This window comes from Calonectris borealis, chromosome 20 (genome assembly GCF_964195595.1).
Source record: "Calonectris borealis chromosome 20, bCalBor7.hap1.2, whole genome shotgun sequence".
Classification (NCBI taxonomy): Eukaryota; Metazoa; Chordata; class Aves; order Procellariiformes; family Procellariidae; genus Calonectris; species Calonectris borealis.
Window position 1 is genome coordinate 427,156 of NC_134331.1, and position 18,199 is coordinate 445,354.

Here is an 18,199-nt window from a genome sequence, read left to right on the forward strand (position 1 = left end):
CCCCGTGCGAGGCGACCCCTGCCCCGAGCCGTCACGCTGACCTCTCTCTCGTATATAGCGTTCTGGAGTGTGACAGTTCTTGTTCCTGAGGTGCTCGTCCGTTTGGTTTCCTGCTGTGAAGGGTGTCGTGTTTTCTTTCTCCTTTTCCTGGTGCCGTTACTGCGGTGGCTGGGGAGGGGGCCCTGCCCCAGCCTGCCCGCAGCGGGACCCGTGCAGTGTGCCCCCGCGCCGCCGGCGGGGACTTGTGTATCTTGTGGTGAATTGTGTCAAGTCACTCCCGCCTTGCGCAGCCTCGGCGGGCATTGCTCTGCGGCCAGCGCGGGGACCGGGCTGCCCCGTGGGGCCGGGACGGGGGCACGTGTCCCTCCGGCCCTCTGCCGCGGCCGGCCCGGCCCGGGCCCGCCCGCCCGGCCGCGGCGGGGGGAGGCCCGGGCCGCTGGCGGCGGCCCCGGGCGGGTTTCCTGGCGGGCCCTGCCCCCGGCCCGGCGGCCTAAAGCGGCCGGGGACTCCGGCCAGGGCCCGCCCTGCGCGGGCCGGGACCGCCGCGCTGCAGGGCCTGGCCCGGCCCGGGCCTCCGGGGGCTGGGCGGGGCGGGCGGCGGTATTTATTGCTAAGTTATTGCCCGGGGCGGCGGGCCGGGCGGGCGTTATTTATTGCTGTACATAGTGTCCGTCCGCGGCCGCGGCCGCCGCTGTTTTGTACGTGACAATAAACCGCTTTCAAACAGCCGCCGCCTGGCGCTTCCTTGGGGCGCGGTCCGCCGCGGTGCGGGGGGCGCTGCTGCACCCGGGGCGGCGGCGCCGGAAGTGGCCCTCGGCCGCTCTCGCCGGCTAACGGAAGCGGCGCTGCAGCGGGGCGCCCGGCAGCGGAAGCGGGACGCTTCCGGGGCGATGGCGGCTGGCGGCAGCCTGAGCCGCTCGGAGCGGAAGGCGGCGGCGCGCGCCGAGATCCTGCAGCAGGAGGAGCAGCGGGACCGGCGGAGACAGGTACGGCGCGGCCCGGCCCGGCCCGGCCCGCCCTGCTGCCGCGGGCCGCCGTGACCCCCCCGTGTGTACCGGGCAGGTGTCTCGCATCTGGAGGAAGCCGCCGGCGGAGCGGAGCCCCGAGGAGTGCCAGGTGCTGAGCGAGAGCGAGGACATCGTCCGGGAGCTGGAGCGGCGCCGCAAGCGCCGCGAGCGGCTGCGGCGGCGGCAGGAGGAGGTGGGCGGCCGGCGGGACAGCGGGCTCGGCCTCGGCCGGCGGGCTGGCAGCCGCGGGCGGGCGGCGCGGCGCCTCCCCGAAGCCGCTGCCCGGTTGATGCGGGGAGAGGAGCCCTGCCCTCCGGCGGGGCGGCGGTCGCCAGGCTGGCGTCTGCGGGGGAGCTCTGGAGCTGCGGCAGGCCTCGGCGAAAAACTGCTGTGCCGTGTTACCTGGGCCGGCTCAGGCCCCCGAGGTTGTGGCCTCCTGCATCTGCCCTCGGTTTGTCTCTGCATCCGTCTTACTTTCAGCGGCCGCCAGATCTGTGTGTTTTCCAAACGCATGCGGTTTTCTGCGTGTGTGCTGTGTGGGCACGTCTCTTGGGAGGATGCATCTGCATGTTCTTCTCTCCAGGAAGCTTTTTCCCTTCATCTTCCATGGATAATATGGACAACACCCACATTCTTTTATTTAGAAACCACTTCTGATAATATTTGTGTCACTTTTTCTGGCTAGGCTAGGCCCATATTAAAACTTCCAGGGAGCTCCCTGTTCCTTCCGATTCAGTGACACGCTGTACCTCAGAAACACGTGAACTTGCTCAGTTGTATTTTCTAGGTGTGTGACGAACCAGAGGAGTTAAAAAGAAAGGCTACTGAGTTGGCTGCTGCTGTCCGGAATGCCAAGCACCTTGTCATCTATACGGGAGCCGGGATCAGTACGGTAGGATTCTTTGGGGGTGAGTGGCTGGAGCTTTGGGAGCTCCTTCAGGAGTGTTGCAATGTTGTTTGGACTTTTTTTGTGGTTTCCAAATGACTACGTCATGTGTGTTACGAGTCTGGGATGCAAACCATGACCAAGACATTTGGTAGTTTGCATCTTGGTGTTGTGCCTGCTGCCCAAGAGATTCCAAGGCTGCATCACCTCTGTGACCGTGTGAAGAACACGCTTCTTAAATGAGAAGTTTGCTAGTCCTACTTCATTCGAGTCTCTTCAACTACTTCTGGTGTAAAACCTAAAAACAAGTTAGCTAATTAATGTTGCCTGCGTAATGGACAAGTAGGAATAGCTGGTGGTTATCAGAACTTGTAAGTGACCGTTTAAGAAATGGTGGGTTTCAGTGGCCTCTGTTGGGAGAGTGAAAACCTGGTTCTGCCTCTTCTACTGTGACATATGTCACCTTTCTCTGAAGTCTGAGATGGGAGCCTTATTTTTCTTTCCCTTTTCTACAGTCTCTGTTGATATGGAGCATCATTCTGGGCAGGGTGTATGAGTGCTAATGTCACAAGTATTTTTGCTAAAGAATGCTGAGTGCAAGGTGTCAGAAATCAGAGTCTAGTGAAAATAAGGAAAGGTTCAAGAATTGAGTTCTGTGTAGGAAAGTGGGAACTACCAAGTGGGAAAAAGAGTTCTGGAGAGATTCCATAATGATAAAATTGGAGAAAATAAATACTGGAGGTGAAAATGAGAGCTGCAAGGTAGGAGATGCTAGAGAGGGAGCAAACATATGAAAATAAAGTTTTCCTGCGATTAGGGAACCACTGCGCTAGAATCACAGAATCATTTGGGTTGGAAGGGACCTTAAAGATCATCTAGTTCCAACCCCCCTGCCATGGGCAGGGACCCCTTCCACTAGACCAGATTGCTCAAAGCCCCATTCAACCTGGCCTTGAACACTTCCAGGGATGGGGCATCCACAACTTCTCTGGGCAACCTGTTCCAGTGCCTCACCACCCTCATAGTGAAGAATTTCTTCCTTATATCTAATCTAGATCTACCCTCTTTCAGTTTAAAGCCATTACCCCTTGTCCTGTTACTACATGCCCTTGCAAAAAGTCCCGCTCCAGCTTTCTTGTAGGCCCCCTTCAGGTGCTGGAAGGCTGCTATAAGGTCTCCCCAGAGCCTTCTCTTCTCCAGGCTGAACAATTCCAACTTTCTCAGCCTGTCTTCATAGGAGAGGTGCTCTAGCTCTCTGATCATCTTCGTGGCCTCCTCTGGACCCGCTCCAACAGGTCCATGTCCTTCTTATGCCGAGGACCCCAGAGCTGGACGCAGTACTCCAGGTGGGGTCTCACCAGAGCAGAGTAGAGGGGCAGAATCACCTCCCTCGACCTGCTGCGACGATTCTTCTGATGCAGCCCAGGATATGGTTGGCTTTCTGGGCTGCAAGCGCACGTTGCCGGGTCATGCTGAGCTTGTCATCAACCAACACCCCCAAGTCCTTCTCCTCAGGGCTGCTCTCAATCCATTCTCCACCCAGCCTGTAATTGTGCTTGGACCCATGTGCAGGACCTTGCACTTGGCCTCATTAAACTTCATGAGGTTTGCACGGGCCCACCTCTCCAGCCTGTCAAGGTCCCTCTGGACGGCGAGAAAACTTGGAGTGAATGAAAAAGCACCCGTGGACGAGGTGTATCTGTTTTTTGTGCGTGAGACCAAGTTGATGTGTTTGTGGAGAAGAGGTATGAACCTTCCCGTCAGGCCTCGTTTTTTCTCTCCTGATAACACAGGCGGCTTCAATCCCAGACTACAGAGGCCCTAATGGCATATGGACGTTGCTGCAGAAGGGCAGGAGCATCAGGTAAGGAGAAATTCTCAGCTGTGTAGCACAAAGCTGATACTGAAAGAGAGATTAATGGCAATTCCAACTTTTTTTTCCTTGCTTCTTGTCAGGGCTACAGATCTGAGTGAGGCAGAGCCCACACTCACCCACATGAGCATTGCCTGCCTACACAAGCACAACCTGGTAAGATATTTTTTCCGCACCTCACTTGTGTTCCTCTGTCTAAGTATGATAAGTAAAACCCAACAGGGGAAAAAAGCTTTTAATGAGATTGCCTAACTACTGTTTTTACTCAGGTGGCTACACATCCATGTAGGAAAAAGCAGCTGTGCTCACATACAGCTGAGTCTTCATTAGGCTAGCTCCAGACTGTAGCTCTGGCAGTTTTTCCCCTGGTGCCTTTTCTTTAACACCTTGTATTCCTCTCCTGGTGAGGCTGGTCCACAAAGTCAGCCAGAGCTAGTAGAGCTTTCTTTAGCAGGAGTCATCTTTTTATTTAGCTTTCATAAAGGTCTGTTCTCCATGCTTTTCTTCTGTTAGTTCTGCTCTGATGTATGGGGCTATTTGGTGCGTATTGAGACATATGCATCACCTGCATTTGAGTAATACTTTCCAGGTCTTCTGCATGTGTGTTAGCTCAGTGTTTTATTCTGTTCAAGGTGCAGCATGTGGTGTCTCAAAACTGTGATGGGCTGCACCTGCGGAGTGGGTTACCCCGAGCAGCAATATCTGAGCTTCATGGAAACATGTACATAGAGGTGAGTGGCCAGGACAGGATAAAGTTACTATCTAGTGGCCTCGCAAGAAGATAACGTGAAGTATTTCTCTCTCACTGGCTCAAGAAGAGTTAGTACAAGGGCTAGCCTCTGCTTAGTTCGTATCTTCAGGTCATCAGGTTTGGGGTGAACTAGTTAGCAAGCACCAAAACAAAGTGTTCTGTACAACTCGGTAGCTTTTTCTCTGTACTTGCTAGAGCCTTCTGCTTCTGACTACTCTTCCTCAGACTTTCTCTGAAATCCCTCCTATCGCATAGCCAACAGGCTCCCTGTAATTCCACTTCCCAGTTGAGGTTTTCCAAACTTTTCCAAGTTAGCATCTGATCCCTGATGATCCTTCTACTACTTCAAATTTATTGTCCCCAAAAAGTGCTTTTCTTCTGAGAGAAGTGGCTGGCTCCTGGCGTTTCATGGGCTAGATGCTAACGATATAACGGGTTTTTTGCTTTCATCCTGCACCAGGTCTGCACTTCCTGTACACCCAACAGAGAGTACGTGCGAGTATTTGATGTGACAGAGCGCACAGCCCTGCACAGGCATCACACTGGCAGGATGTGCCACAAGTGTGGGGCACAGTTGAGAGATACAATCGTCCACTTTGGGGAGAAGGGGACGTTGAGACAGCCCCTGAACTGGGAAGCAGCAACAGAAGCTGCAAGCAAAGCAGATGTGATTCTTTGTCTGGGTTCCAGCTTAAAGGTAACTTTAGAGACTCGGTGAAGATTGTTAGCAGCATTCCCTCTTGGTGATACACCTTGGTGCTGAGCAGTCTCCTCCCAAACAGACAACTGTAAACTCTGGTGTCAGGATTCGCCCACCATCTGTGATAGTCTCTCTTCCTCCCTCTTTCCCCTCCTGGTAATACATTCCTTTTCCTCTCGCTGATACGGTTCAGAGTTACGCATGCCTGTGGCTGTACTCATAATCTCTATTTTGTGGCAGGTTTTGAAAAAATACCCGCGCCTTTGGTGCATGAGCAAGCCACCTACTCGTCGTCCAAAGCTCTATATCGTGAACCTGCAGGTGAGAGCCTTTTGCACTGGGTTTTGAGGGGTTGGGCCACACGGACGCTCGTGTGCGGTGAGCCTCTCTGCCCAGGAGCGTGCGGGGCCTGCACATGGGCCAGATCCTGGGCAGGGAGCCCCACCTGTCCCTTGGGGACGGCCCCACCACCGTGCGGGGAGATGCCTGCAGCCACGGGTCTGGTGTCGCTCCTGCAGTGGACCCCGAAGGATGACCTGGCTGCCCTGAAGCTGCACGGCCGCTGCGACGACGTCATGCGGCTGCTGATGGCGGAGCTGGGGCTAGAGATCCCGCGCTACGACCGGTGAGCAGCCCAGGGCCCTGTCCAGCGGCTGTGCCCCGGGGGTCGAGTGGCCCGGGGCCGCCGGCAGTCCTCCCACGCTCGCCCTGTCTCTGCAGGGCTCGGGACCCCATCTTCGCACTGGCCGAGCCGCTGCGCCCCGGGGAGGAAGGCACGCACTCGCGGAAGCCGGTGGCCCCGCCGCCGGGCGCCGAGCTGCCGCCGGGCGCCGAGTCGCCGCGGGACGAGCCGCCGCCGCCCGCTCGCCCCGGCGGCTGGCTGGGCCGCGGCTGCGCCAAGGGCGCCCGGCGGAGGAAGAGCAACTGAGGGCGGGCGGGGACCGGCGGGGACGCGCCCCAAGATGGCGGCGGGGGCGGGCGCGGGGCGGGGCGGGGCGGGCGGCGGCCCCGCTCGCTCGGCTGCGGGCGGGCGGCGCCGCCGGTGGCAGCGCGGCCATGCTGCGCAACGGGGCGGCGGCGGCGGCCGGCGGCGGCCCCGCGGAGGGCGGCGCGGCGGCGCAGCGGCCCGTGCGCGTCTGGTGCGACGGATGGTGAGTGCGGCGGGGCTGGGCGGGCGGGCTGTCGCGTCGCCCGGAGAAATAAACCATGTTGGCTGCGCAGTTGCCTCCGGCTCCTCTGTGACAGCGGAGCGGCCGGGCTCGGCGGCGGACCGGGCGCCGGGGCTGGTTCCGCGGGAGAGCGGGTCTCTCCCCGCGGATCTGCCGCCGAGCCCTGGTGCGTGCGGCCGCGGGACGTGGCCGCTCCGGAGCCGAGAGCGGTTCGGACGCCGCCGCCGCACGGGCCCGGCGAAGCCGCCGGGCCAGGCTGGGCCATCGTGGCCGCGCTGCCGCCGGGGCCGTCCCGCGCGGCCGGGGCTGCGGCCGGGGCTGCCGCCGGCCCCGGAGCGGGGGGAGGGCCCAGCCCCGGCAGGCCCCCCGCGCTCCGGCCGCGGCTGGGGCAGGTTTATCGCAGCGTGACGGAGTGCTGCCGCCTTCCCCGATGAACCAGCTGTAAACGTGTCAGTGGCTGCACAATAACAGATAGCAGAGAGACTTTAAACCTTTGAGCCCGGAGGGAAGGTCACCTCCTGCAACTTCCCAGCCAAGTGCACCCTTGTGTCCCCAGACTGAACCGGGGCTGTTGTCTTTCTAGCTATGACATGGTGCACTATGGCCACTCGAACCAGCTACGCCAGGCTCGGGCCATGGGAGATTATCTGATTGTTGGAGTCCACACAGATGGTAAGAGGTTTTCTCAGCTTTTCACCTCCTGCTGCCTCTAGAATCGCCCAGCAACATCAGCCCCGAGAGATATCCTGATACAAAGCAGGCTTCTTCCTGCATCTGCTCAAGGAGCAGCAGCCTCCAAAAGAGAAGTGTACCTTCACTGGGTAAGGGAGTGGAGTCACCCCTTTCACACTTTCTAGAGTGAGGGTTAGGTAGTTCAGAGCTTGCAGGCTTTGTTTGAGGGGTGATCTCTATTCTGTGCTGGAAAAACAATTGAACTAGTTGAAAATCAGTCTGGTTTTGCTGGTGCAAACTGCAGAACTGATATTCCAAAACAGATTACTGCGTGGAGAAAACTCGTTTCAAGCCCATCTGAAAGTTCAGTGCTAGGAACTAGTTCTTGCATGTGAAGATGGATTTTAAATTGGTTTATGGATGCGTATTTTCTAGCATGAACCAAGCGTAGCATGCAGCTATTGTTTAAAAGGGGAATTTCCTCTTGGGGGCTGCCAGGAAGCCCAGGTAATCCCCCCAGTAGGAACTATCTGGGTACAGGGAGGCACTGAGACGTTTTGGCCTCCAAGTGAATTCCAGGGCCCTCGTTACACACTTAGGAAATGCAACTGAATTAAAATATTTTCTGATCTAGCTGGGCCTTCCTTCTCTACCACAAATCAATTCCAAGCAGAGTTTAGGCCCACAGTGAAGTTCACCTACCCGTGAAATGAGTGAGGCTCCTGTAGGTGAGAGACTTTGTAGCTGTAGTACATGTTTCTAACTGGGTTTTTCTGTTTCTCGACCAGAGGAGATTGCCAAGCACAAGGGCCCCCCTGTCTTTACACAGGAAGAGAGATACAAAATGGTGCAAGCCATCAAGTGGGTGGATGAGATTGCTCCAGGAGCTCCCTATGTCACCACACTGGAAACCTTGGACAAATATAACTGTGACTTCTGTGTGCACGGTGGTGAGTGGTATTCTGAGGCGATAGTTGTATTAACACAGGCCCTCCGGGGCTTGCCTGCTCTTGGTTTCCCTGCTGCAAACCGAGGAACGTTCTGGCTAGCGCTGGGCATCACAGGATACCTCGTATACAGAGGTCTGCCTTACCAACACCTGCGCTGGGCAGTATGGCTACTCCTGTTCTGCTATTCTGGAGAAATATGTCTGTGTGCTAGGCACCCTAAGAGTGGCCAGATCCCTTGGTTTTAAGCATCCCTTTCACTTACAGAGATGAAACGCATTGTCTGACAATTATCCTGAGGTTGCCCTTAGCACCAGCAGAAATTTCTGCATGGGGGAAGTAGTAACTTACAAAACTTCATTGTGAAAAACTCTGTTAAAAAGGTAAGTGTGCAGAAATACAATCATGTTTATGTCTACTTATCCTGGGATGAGATCAGATGAGAAAAGCTTCTTTCTCTTTATGCAGCCGATAAGCTGTTCAAGGGCTTAGCTGACCGTGTGGTCAGAGACCTAGTTCTTGTTATGAACGCTTTTCAGTTTATAGTCACTGAAGAGAACCAGTGTTCTGAGGAAATAGAACTTGTGTACTCTGTCCCTTCCTGGGACTGCTTCTTGCATTCATTCAGCCTCAGCCCTTCCTCCCTGCCCCTCTGAAGGTGTTTTATCAGGAGTGGTCTTTGCACTCATTTCACGTATCCTTCCTCATCTAATCGCAGCCACCTGCTATCGATAAACCAAGTATTTCATTAAATGTAAATAAATCATTAATCTTCTGTAAGATAGATAGGCTTTTTCATATGTACAGAGTAATTATCAAATTCCTTGTTAACTTAATTGCCTGCCCTGAATGTGTGTTTGGGGTATGTGACCCCTTACTAGACTTGGTGAGGGATTACGGCAACAGAGGAGTGCTCATGGCCTTTGCTCCAGTTTCCCTGCGTTTATCCCCTCTGCCAAATCATTCAGTTCTTCTACCTGAATAATACCCTTGCACGCTGCAGTTTTGCCAGGCTGTGTTTATGCAAAAGATAAATTTTGAAATAGCTGAGCTTAACTGGGAAGGTGACAGACAGGCTGTTTCTGCCTCTCTCCTGGCACATGGAGCTGTGCTTGCAGTATGTTCTCTTCTCCTGTCCCTGTCCCCTGAGGTGAGGGTGCGGGGTTTGGGAAGAACTCCTCAGCTTCCCTGAGCATGCCACCCAACTGTGTGAGAGAGAGCACTCATGAGCTGCCAGTGCCTGCACTGTAAACTGGTTGTTTTGCCAAATGAAAACTAGCTTAGGTTTTCACTTGTGAAGATTTTATGCTACCACTAAAAGTAGATGAGAGGTGGTTTTGTAGCGTGAGTTGGGAACCATGCCAAAGATGAACCGGAATTAACTCTGTAGAAGGGTAGCTTGATGTCACTGTAGAAGTGCCATCACTGATGGGAAGAACTGGCTGTTGGAGGACTGTTTAATTGACTGAAAAAGTTGTAATGTGAACCAACGGCTAAAACCAGTCCTAGCAAAGTTAAGATTAAGCTGCTTTTTAATACTGAGACTGATGGTAGCTGTTTATTAGTCGTTCAGGCAATAATTCAGTTGTGCCTGCTGCTGGATTCACTGCAAGGGCAACCAGCTCAGATTTTCTGGACTACCTAAAAAACAGTGGACCAGATGGTTAGTGGTGTTTAACATCCAGCAATATGCTTGTCTCCGTAGATAGGGTAGTCTTGTGCAAACCCCTGACATTTCCATGGGATACAGGATGTATCCCATGTGTATGCACAGAGTTTTGGAGTGCAGGAGTTCTAGTCTGGCTTATGTGTTGGACCTGTTCAGCTACTACTGTCATTCTAAAACAGCTTTTGTGCAGGAAGGCTTGGGGCGCAGTTCTGAGGCTTTTCTCTCTCTGCAGATGACATCACTTTAACGATAGATGGCAAGGATACCTATGAGGAAGTGAAGACAGCGGGGCGATACAGGTAACCCATTGCTGCTTACCTTCTTATCCTGTTTTGGGCAGAGTTTCTGGAATTTTGTGCCCTGAAGGGAAGTCAGATGAAACACAGCTATCTTCAGGTCACGCGTTAATTTTGCTGTAACGTGTGTCAGAGCTTCAGTTGCTCCCACCATTTTGGCAGACTAGCAGAACTGTTGCAGACTAGCAACTGTCTAGCAGGGCCTTCCTGTTCCTGGCAGATGCTAGTTCTGGTCTTGAAGCCTCACTGGGAGCTGACTCTGTTGGGAAGTCTGTGCAAGGTAAGTTTTCCTCATATGAGCAGTTGCTGTGGCGTGAAGAAGCTGCAGAGGCTCAGCAAATGAACACTATACTTTATATCAAGAGCAGGTAGAAGGAAGACTTTCTCAGGACTGTCCCTGGTTTGGATTTATCAGATGTCACAGGTGTTCCTGTGGTAATGGTGGGAAGAGAAAGAGGCATATGCTCCTGTGGCTTCTGCTTTATCCTTTGCTTGTCTCCCTGCAGGGAATGCAAACGCACCCAAGGTGTGTCCACTACCGACCTCGTTGGCCGCATGCTGCTCATGACTAAGGCTCACCACAGCAACATAGTGAGTCAGAGGGCTTTGGGTGGGAGTTTGGAGTCCAGGGCATATGCCAGCTCTTTCCTTTTGCTGTCCCAAATGGCAGTGGAGCTCCTAGGTCTGGCTCTTAGGTGCATGGAGAACTGGCAAGCTGATTATGGGCAGTGGCAGCAGAACACCCTGCTTATGTTTGCTTAAGCCTGTCTGAGATCATAGTGTGATCTCAGCCCATGCTGCTTTGGAAAGATGTGGGGGGATAAAAGCTTCGATCCCTCATGATTGGTGTGGGCTTCAGGAATGTTATGGGAACTACAGGCTAGCCTATGTCTTCTCTGAGGGTGAAACTGCATAGTGCAGCCACAATGATCAATCAGCTCAGTGCTGCCAGAATTGGAAAGTCCTCTTCCTTCCCACTGAGCTGTATGCTTCTGCCTTCTGCTGTCTCTAGTCTTAGATCTTTCTTGAGTCTCCTCAGCTCACCACCTGGTAATAGCTAACCTAAGCAAAGGAAAATAAAGGAAGTAGTTTTATGTTGGTTAATGGGTTGAATTGACTTGGTAAACAAGCAGTCCAGTGAATGGAATCACCTAGATAACGGCAGGGACAAGACAAGGGACCCACAAGAGAATTCAGGGGTAGAGGGAGATCTTTTAGTGTGCTGAGCTGTTGGATTGGCTTAGCTGAAATATACAAGTTCACACCAAGATCTGGCACAGTGCTACTAGCTGTCTGCAGAGATCTGAGCCCATCTCTAGTGGAGTATCTTTGGAAGAAGAAGGGACGCTGTCCTGTTAGGGGCTTGTGTAGTTGAGGGAGGATGTAGGTGTGCGATGCCGTCAGGTCTGCAGGTTGGGCAAGAACTGCTGTCACCGTGTGGTGCCAGGCTGGGATCAGATAAGGACACGTTTCATCTGACTCATGCTGGGACATGACTGGTTTAGATATTAACTAGTTCGTCAGCATTCAGTGCCAGGGATCAATAGTGTGCAGTCTGAGCCTGGACTTCCCAGCACTTTTGCCACACACAAGCATGTTCTTGGTTGGATGAGCTATGTGAGTGCTTAAACATTTTGACTCTTTATCTCCCTTCAGGATGAGGACCTAGACTATCGGAAGCACACTGACAACTTTGGGAAGGTAATGTGAGTTCTGGTCGTGGACGTCTGGTTGTTGTCCTGTTTGAGAAGGATTTCAAATGTGCTTTCTGGCCTGTGTTGCAGGCTTGTTTTTCCCCCACATTTAGCAGTAACCTCAGTAAATGTCTGCTGCCCCCGTAAAGTAGCTACCGTAGTCAGTGAAATAGGCAGGTGTGGCCACACAGGGCCCGCAAGTGAACTGTCCTTCAGCAGCGCTGTAGAGCTGCTGTGCCCATTGAGCCTTTGCTGTTTTTCTGGCTTGCTTGTAAATTCTTTATTGCTGCTTCCTTTGGAATCCATGTGCCTGCAGTTCCAGCCTAGGGACAGCCTCTGTGGATGCTCCTTTTAGTGCTCATGTTTTTAAAGGTGTTGCATTAGGTCTGGGAAGCGTTTATGTAGCAGGCATGTAGCTAGCATGCTGTACTGCAGAATTCACATGCCTGGTCTTCAAGTAGCAGAGCAGCCGCCCTGGGGTTCTCTGCCATTGTGTCTAGCTCACATCTTGGGCTACCTCTAAAGAGCTGTCAGCCCCTTGTTTTTTTCCTGGGTGTTGGATTGTCCCTGATTTAACGAGCACCTGGACCTACAGCTTGAGTAAGTCTTTTACTCCCAGGGGTTTGCTTACCAGGCTGAATCACCCTCTTTGTTCTCCACCATGTTGGGTTTTTTGAGCAGGTTTTACAGGGTCTGTTGCTCCAGCATGGCTGTTTCCTGGTGCTTGGATCTGGGGAGAATATCTGGGCACCAGGTACCCTGCATGACCACTGTCAGCTGAGCCCCCCTTCTGCATGCTGCCGTTTGTATGGCTTGCCCTGGTCTCGGTTGAGTTGTCTTTGTTCTTTCAAATCTTGTAGAGCTAGCTTTAGGGGAGTGAAGCAGAGCCGGAGCGGGTGACTCAGTGGCTGTTTCCAAAACTGCCACATGGCGGGGATAAAGCTCTGTCTTCGGTTTCACCAGCGGTGGGATCTGGCCTTTGCTGGAGCTCTGGGTGATCCCTTCCCAGCTTGGCATGCCATCGGCCAGGTGGATGGGTAGGCTGCCTTAAGGCTTGAGAAGAGCGTAAGTAGGTTGTGTGTTGTCTCCCTTAGTAAGCCTTGCCTCTCCTGGAAGTCCGAGACTGCCCTGTTGCCTTCCTCCTTCCTGAGCTTTCTTCTTGGCATCTCCTTAGCTGGCTGTGAGGGGACGATTTAGACTGTGTTTGACAGAGCAAAAAGGGCTTTTGTGAATTGCACAAATACTTGGTGCCAGGAATGTAGAAGGTCCAAGCTGCTAAGAGTTGTGGTACTTGCTAGCAAATTAAGGGTAGCAAATTGCCTGCAGCTGCATTCTGTGTGTTGTCCAAACCCGCTCCTGGAGCCTGAAAACGAAATGTGTGTGGTGTGTGTTTTCCCAGGGGCCAAAAGGTCACAGTCCCTGGACTGGTGTCTCGCAGTTCCTACAGACATCTCAGAAGATCATCCAGTTTGCGTCAGGGAAAGAACCACAGCCAGGAGACACTATCATCTACGTGGCCGGAGCCTTCGACCTGTTCCGTATCCTTGACTCTGTTTTGTCAAGAAAGTAGCATTGCTCTTTTTGTTTGAAGTTTTCGTGTTTTGAGGCACCAGACTAGGACATTTAACACACTTTTTTTTTTTCTTCTTTTTTTTTCTTTTCTGTAGGTGTGCACGTGAGGGGAAGAGGCAGGAGTTCTTGCTGGCAATTTCTTAGTCACAGGACACTGAGAAAGGAGCTACAGCTCCTCTCTAGAGAGATTTGTGGCTGTTGGAAGATTTCAGGAAGACATTTGGAAACTCTCCACACTCTAATGATCACACTCTAGTTCCTCTTGAGGACTGGCTGTCATAGACCAAGTGACTGCACAGGGCATCTGGAGCAGATGCTTCATCCCTGGGACAGTCTTTAAGGCACTGTGCCAGAACAGCCGAAACAGGTAGAAATTCTGGACAGAGGCAAAGTTGAGTCCATGTCAGGTGGAGCTGAAAAGATGTCTGGCTTTTGCCCAGAACCTGTGGAGCCTGAGGAGGAAGGAGGCAACTGTTCTTAGGACATAGGCAACAAGTAGTGCAAAAATAAAATCCTTGGGATTCCTGTCTCCCACTGTGGTTTTTCAATGCATCTGTTTCTGTCTTCCTTTCCTTATTTTCCATGTTAGCTTCAATTCCTTAAACAGGTCTACAGATACTGGGCATGTAGATTTCCTGGAGAAGGTTCACCTGCTGGCAGAGAAACCCTACATCATTGCTGGGCTGCACTTTGATCAGGTCCGTAGATACCATTGTCCAAAGACAGAGCAGCTTGGCACCTGTTCTTTCTGAAACAAGCAGGCTGTACTCTGCAAGACAGGAAGGGGATGTATTGGCCAATACAGGATTTTCGTGTTGGGAGACAGTGGGAGGAAAAGGGGGTTGCTTTGTTTCTCTTCTAATTGTGCCTGGTGCTTTGCCTTAGGAAGTAAATCGCTACAAAGGGAAGAACTATCCCATCATGAACATCCATGAGAGAACACTCAGTGTCTTGGCCTGTAGGGTAAGTGCCTGTAGGGTAGGTGCCTCTGCGCTGTTCCAGAAATTGCCTGGAGCTGGGTGGTGTTCACCTGTAGCCAGCAATCTTGCATGAGTTCTTTGGTGTGCACTGAGAAGGCAAAGACAAGACTGACCACTTTAGGCTGCCAGACGTGCTGGTGTGCTCTCGGGAGGAATCACGAGGCTCCTCAGTCATCCTGGCTAACCTGAGCTATTGAACCCATCCACCTCTGTTCCACCGGCAGTGAAAAGGCAGGATGCCTTGCAGAGTGCTGCTCTGCTCTGCAGCTGTGTTCTTGTAGAAAACTCTCTGCTCCCTGCAGCAGGGGAGAAAATTCCTGGAAAGAAATGTGGGGAGGCCCAGAAGCGTATGCTCTGAGCAATTAACTTTTGGATTTACTATATACACACTACCAGAAAGCGTATTCTTTAGTGGAACAAAAAGATGCTGTGGGACAAGCAGTGGCTGCTAAACCCACTGTTCTGTTCCCTTACTTGAGTTCCTAACTCTATAACCAGATGACCTGCTCAGTCTGTTTAGGAAGCAGGCTGGCCTCTGTTTTGGTTCTTTTTTTTTTTTCTTTTCTTCTTTTTTCCCCAAATCTGGACTCTTTACCTGGTTTCTTTTCTAGTATGTCTCAGAAGTGGTGATTGGAGCCCCCTATGCTGTCACTGCTGATCTGCTGGATCACTTCAGGGTGAGAGTCTTTGCATATAGACGTACAAGATGCTGTTGGTGTGCGATGTGTTTGGGGAGCTAAAGTGGTGCGGGAAAACACGGGCTGTAGAAGAGGGATGGTCCCGCTCAGCAGGATTACAGGGAGCTCCAGATGCACTGCCAAGCCTGGTACAGGAGGGTGGCTTTGCTGATCTCCAGACTATGCTGCAGTGAGTGCAGTGGCAGGGAAAGTCCTTGTCATCTTTTGGATCTTGTCAGCAACTTTGTGTCCTTCTCCAGGTAACACTTGTGTGTCATGGGATGACTGAGGTGGTGCCAGACAAGGATGGTTCTGATCCATATGAGGTAAACTAGTAGCTGCTGTTGCCCGTGCTTCTTTGTTAGCATTTGATAGGTACAGCATGGCTTTGTTCATGTTCCTGAGTTGAGAATTTGTATTGCAGAGGATACTACCCAAGCAAGTCCTTGGCAGGTGATGTGGGTTTTCATCCATCCCTGAGGGTAGCTGCTTGGAGCAGAGCCTGTAAATCATTCACAACAGCTCTATTCTTTTAGTCGCTGTTTTGTTTTGCCTGTTTCTGATGCCTTCATGGCAGAATGAGAAATCCTATAATCTTTGCTCTATGCCGGTCCTGGGCAGCCTTGCTCAGCTCCCATGAAGCTTTGCTTTCAGCAGTTAGTTATTCTGCCTCCTAGGAGATCATTTTGTGTCGTGCCTGGCTGAGTGCCCACAGGACCTGTCATGACTTCTGCTCAGCTTTCACTACTGAACTGTAAACCCAGAAGTCCTGTGTGTTTTTCACAGCTGAGTCTGCTGTGTTTGTTCACAGGAACCGAAGAGACGTGGCATTTTCCAGCTGGTGGACAGTGGCAGCAATCTCACCACGGATTTAATTGTGCAAAGAATCATCAAAAACAGGTTGGCTTTCTTCATCTGCTAGTTCTGTTGCATACTGTTCTATCCAGCTTGTCTGAGGACTAATTAATGGGATCAAACAGGAAGAGAAGAGGTTATCTAAAGGCACAGAATCAGTGAACTGAAATCATCAATTTCCAGAGCTTGGGCAGGCTGTTTAAATGTGAATGTACTAGACTGTACGGGAAGAGGAACAGCTAAGCTCTACTATGTCAGAATGTGCTTCACAGCACGTTTTATTATTTTTCCTCCTACTCTATTAATGATAAAATTTATTTGCTGTATTCTTGGGGATTTAGCATGTTGCTTCTTTTGGAGCTTTGCTTTTTTAGGCCTGAGACCTTCACCTTCAGGGACGTTGGCTCAGGTCAGTGGTAAATTTAATTTTGGTATTATGGCACAGTGGTCTATCCCAGGGCAGCGTCTTCTGCAGAGGGAGAAATAAGTAGTGTTTGGCTAGTGTGGGAGCCTAGGACTTTGGAGTGGTGGTAACAGCCGTGGGAAGCTCTGGGTGCTGGCTTTCGAAGAGGAGCCTGGGGGTTACTGGTGAGGTTTCTGAAGTACTCTCAGAAGAAAGCCAGCGTAGGAGAAGGCAGTGCTCCCCTGCTCCAGGTGTTTTTAGTCTACTAGAGATACGGATGGATGAGAATCTCATGGCATTTTGTGATTGGTGCAGGCTGGAGTTTGAAGCTAGGAACCAGAAGAAGGAAGCAAAAGAACTGGCTGTGTTGGAGGCCATGAAGAGACTGGAAGAGGAGAAGCACTAGGCCAGCAGAGACCCGACGTGTGGGTCACAGAGCGCCGCAGCCTCACCCTCTTGAGGAGCAGACAGCTTTTGAGAGGGGACCCCTGAATGGGGACACCGCTGCCGGCATGCAGGATGTGCTGCCCTACCCTCATCTGTCCTAGCTCCTCCTGCACTAATTATGCAGACATAATGAGTCGGGATCCTGCTGCCTAGTTTTTCCCCCGTTAATCAGCCCCCATCCCAGGAGGACATTTGACAAAAGAAAACAAAAATGTTTTAATTGTAACTAATGTTTTAACATGTTGATGTGCTTTTACCTTCTGCCGTTTCTGGCTTTTAGTAGGAGGGAAATGGCGCAGCTGCCAGGCCCCCTCTGCACCTCCAGGTTTGACTGTCCTGAACGGAGTCTGTGTTCCAGAGCAGCCCTTCAGTGGTGTGGGCGGCTGGACAGACTGGCAAGAACAGCCTTCCCAGGGAAGGGGTACAGCACCCACAGTTCCTCCTGCGAGCTTTCGGTTAGGGACGCTGGGCCATCGGTGTGCCGGCTGCCGGAGGTGCTGATGGGCCCTGTGCTTTGGGGTTCACCATGCTGCCTCTTCTCAGCTGTTGCCTCTGCACAAATACCAGACCCAAAGCTACTTCAGGTTTAGTTGGATAAAGCCTCTCTCTGCTGTGACTGGTGCTGGCGAATCGTCTGCTGCCCCAGTGACAGGCAGCGGCACGGCAGCTGCTGAGAGGGGCGGGTGGCTGGTGGCACAGGGACCCTCGGTTCTGTGGTTTCCCTGGCAGGTTGAGCGACTTCTCCGCATGAGGCGTGGGAACTCTGGGCGCTTTTGCCAAAGGCTTTTCCCGTCATGAGGCAGCAGGACCCAGTGCTGCTCAGAGCCCTGCTTGCTGCTGCCGCTGGAGTTCACCTTGTGCCTGACGGGTTACCTCCCTAAGGGAGGGATCTTGTCAGCTGAAATTTCATGGCTGTTTTCTGAGGGCTGATATGCAGCACGTGTCCCCTGCGGGGGGGTGCAGGGCCTGAGGAGGACGGGTGCTGGGCTGAGCCCCTTTGTGCCTCTTACATTCCAGGGTGCTGTGGTGGGTGTCCTGGGCTGCTCCCTGCACTGTGCTGGACGGTCCTTCCATGCCAGTTCTGTTGTCCTCTCTGTTGTAAACTTTTGTTGCTGATCATTAATAAAATGTTGAAGAGTTGTGTGTTGCTCTCTTTGGGGCTCAAGCCCGGGTAGCCGGAAGGGGCCAGGCCCCTGGCTGGAGACTCTCTCCTACAGCAGCTTTTCGCGGGAGCTCTGATGGGGGCCGGGGAGAGGCCACTGTGGCCCAACAACGAGCTCATTGCCCTTGGGCAGCCCAGCCTGAGCTCTGGGGCACGTTGGGTTTGTTCTGGTGCAGGGGTTAGGGATCACTCTGGTAGAAGCTGTTTGTTCTCACTGTGAGAGGAGGTTTTTGCTGAATTCACTAGAAAATTGAACTAGACTCTGTGAGGGGGTCTTTCCTTTGCTGTGTTCTGGGGTTTTATGCTTTCTGGACTAAAATTGCAGCAGAATTTGCACTGGAAAGGTGAGTGTCAGCAGTTCGGCAGGCATGTAACCGTGGTGGGTGTGGAGGGAGGAGGTGATCGCTTGGTGTGTCGCGACACCAAAGCGGCATCTGCC

General features: G+C 52.7%; 2 protein-coding genes across 6 annotated transcripts; both read left to right on the forward strand.

Annotated features, from left to right (window-relative positions):
• The first annotated feature begins 577 nt into the window (after positions 1 to 577).
• Positions 578 to 6,184, forward strand: SIRT7 (sirtuin 7). 3 transcript variants are annotated; one of them, XM_075169236.1, is made up of 10 exons: positions 578 to 986; positions 1,063 to 1,200; positions 1,795 to 1,899; positions 3,687 to 3,757; positions 3,850 to 3,922; positions 4,399 to 4,497; positions 4,978 to 5,214; positions 5,458 to 5,538; positions 5,736 to 5,842; positions 5,938 to 6,184. In XM_075169236.1, exons 1-10 carry the CDS (start codon positions 891 to 893, stop codon positions 6,143 to 6,145), a joined length of 1,215 nt encoding a protein of 404 aa, XP_075025337.1. In that variant the 5' UTR covers positions 578 to 890; the 3' UTR covers positions 6,146 to 6,184. The 3 variants fall into 3 exon arrangements, with proteins under 3 accessions (XP_075025337.1, XP_075025339.1, XP_075025338.1); XM_075169238.1 differs by lacking the exon at positions 1,063 to 1,200 and having other exon boundaries at positions 579 to 986; XM_075169237.1 differs by lacking the exons at positions 578 to 986; positions 1,063 to 1,200; positions 1,795 to 1,899 and adding an exon at positions 1,922 to 3,544.
• Positions 6,185 to 6,249: 65 nt separating this feature from the next.
• On the forward strand, positions 6,250 to 17,739 carry PCYT2 (phosphate cytidylyltransferase 2, ethanolamine). Of its 3 annotated transcripts, XM_075169242.1 has the most exons (14): positions 6,260 to 6,368; positions 6,970 to 7,058; positions 7,847 to 8,008; positions 9,907 to 9,973; positions 10,477 to 10,561; positions 11,627 to 11,671; positions 13,064 to 13,202; positions 13,852 to 13,934; positions 14,122 to 14,199; positions 14,828 to 14,893; positions 15,154 to 15,219; positions 15,705 to 15,793; positions 16,123 to 16,157; positions 16,467 to 17,739. In XM_075169242.1, the coding sequence occupies exons 1-14, from the start codon at positions 6,274 to 6,276 to the stop codon at positions 16,529 to 16,531; spliced, it is 1,164 nt and encodes a 387-aa protein (XP_075025343.1). In that variant the 5' UTR covers positions 6,260 to 6,273; the 3' UTR covers positions 16,532 to 17,739. The 3 variants fall into 3 exon arrangements, with proteins under 3 accessions (XP_075025345.1, XP_075025343.1, XP_075025344.1); XM_075169244.1 differs by lacking the exon at positions 16,123 to 16,157 and having other exon boundaries at positions 6,250 to 6,368; XM_075169243.1 differs by lacking the exon at positions 11,627 to 11,671.
• Positions 17,740 to 18,199: the final 460 nt, after the last annotated feature.

What these genes read in the sequence shown, in the direction of transcription:
- SIRT7 (XM_075169236.1), top strand. Translation starts at nt 891, where the DNA reads ATGGCGGCTGGCGGCAGCCTGAGCCGCTCGGAGCGGAAGGCGGCGGCG. An exon ending in GTCTGGGTTCCAGCTTAAAG is followed by an intron (nt 5,215 to 5,457) that starts GTAACTTTAGAG and finishes ATTTTGTGGCAG; the next exon opens with GTTTTGAAAAAATACCCGCG. An exon ending in TCTATATCGTGAACCTGCAG is followed by an intron (nt 5,539 to 5,735) that starts GTGAGAGCCTTT and finishes TCGCTCCTGCAG; the next exon opens with TGGACCCCGAAGGATGACCT.
- PCYT2 (XM_075169242.1), top strand. Translation starts at nt 6,274, where the DNA reads ATGCTGCGCAACGGGGCGGCGGCGGCGGCCGGCGGCGGCCCCGCGGAG. An exon ending in ACACTGACAACTTTGGGAAG is followed by an intron (nt 11,672 to 13,063) that starts GTAATGTGAGTT and finishes GTGTTTTCCCAG; the next exon opens with GGGCCAAAAGGTCACAGTCC. An exon ending in ATGGTTCTGATCCATATGAG is followed by an intron (nt 15,220 to 15,704) that starts GTAAACTAGTAG and finishes GTTTGTTCACAG; the next exon opens with GAACCGAAGAGACGTGGCAT.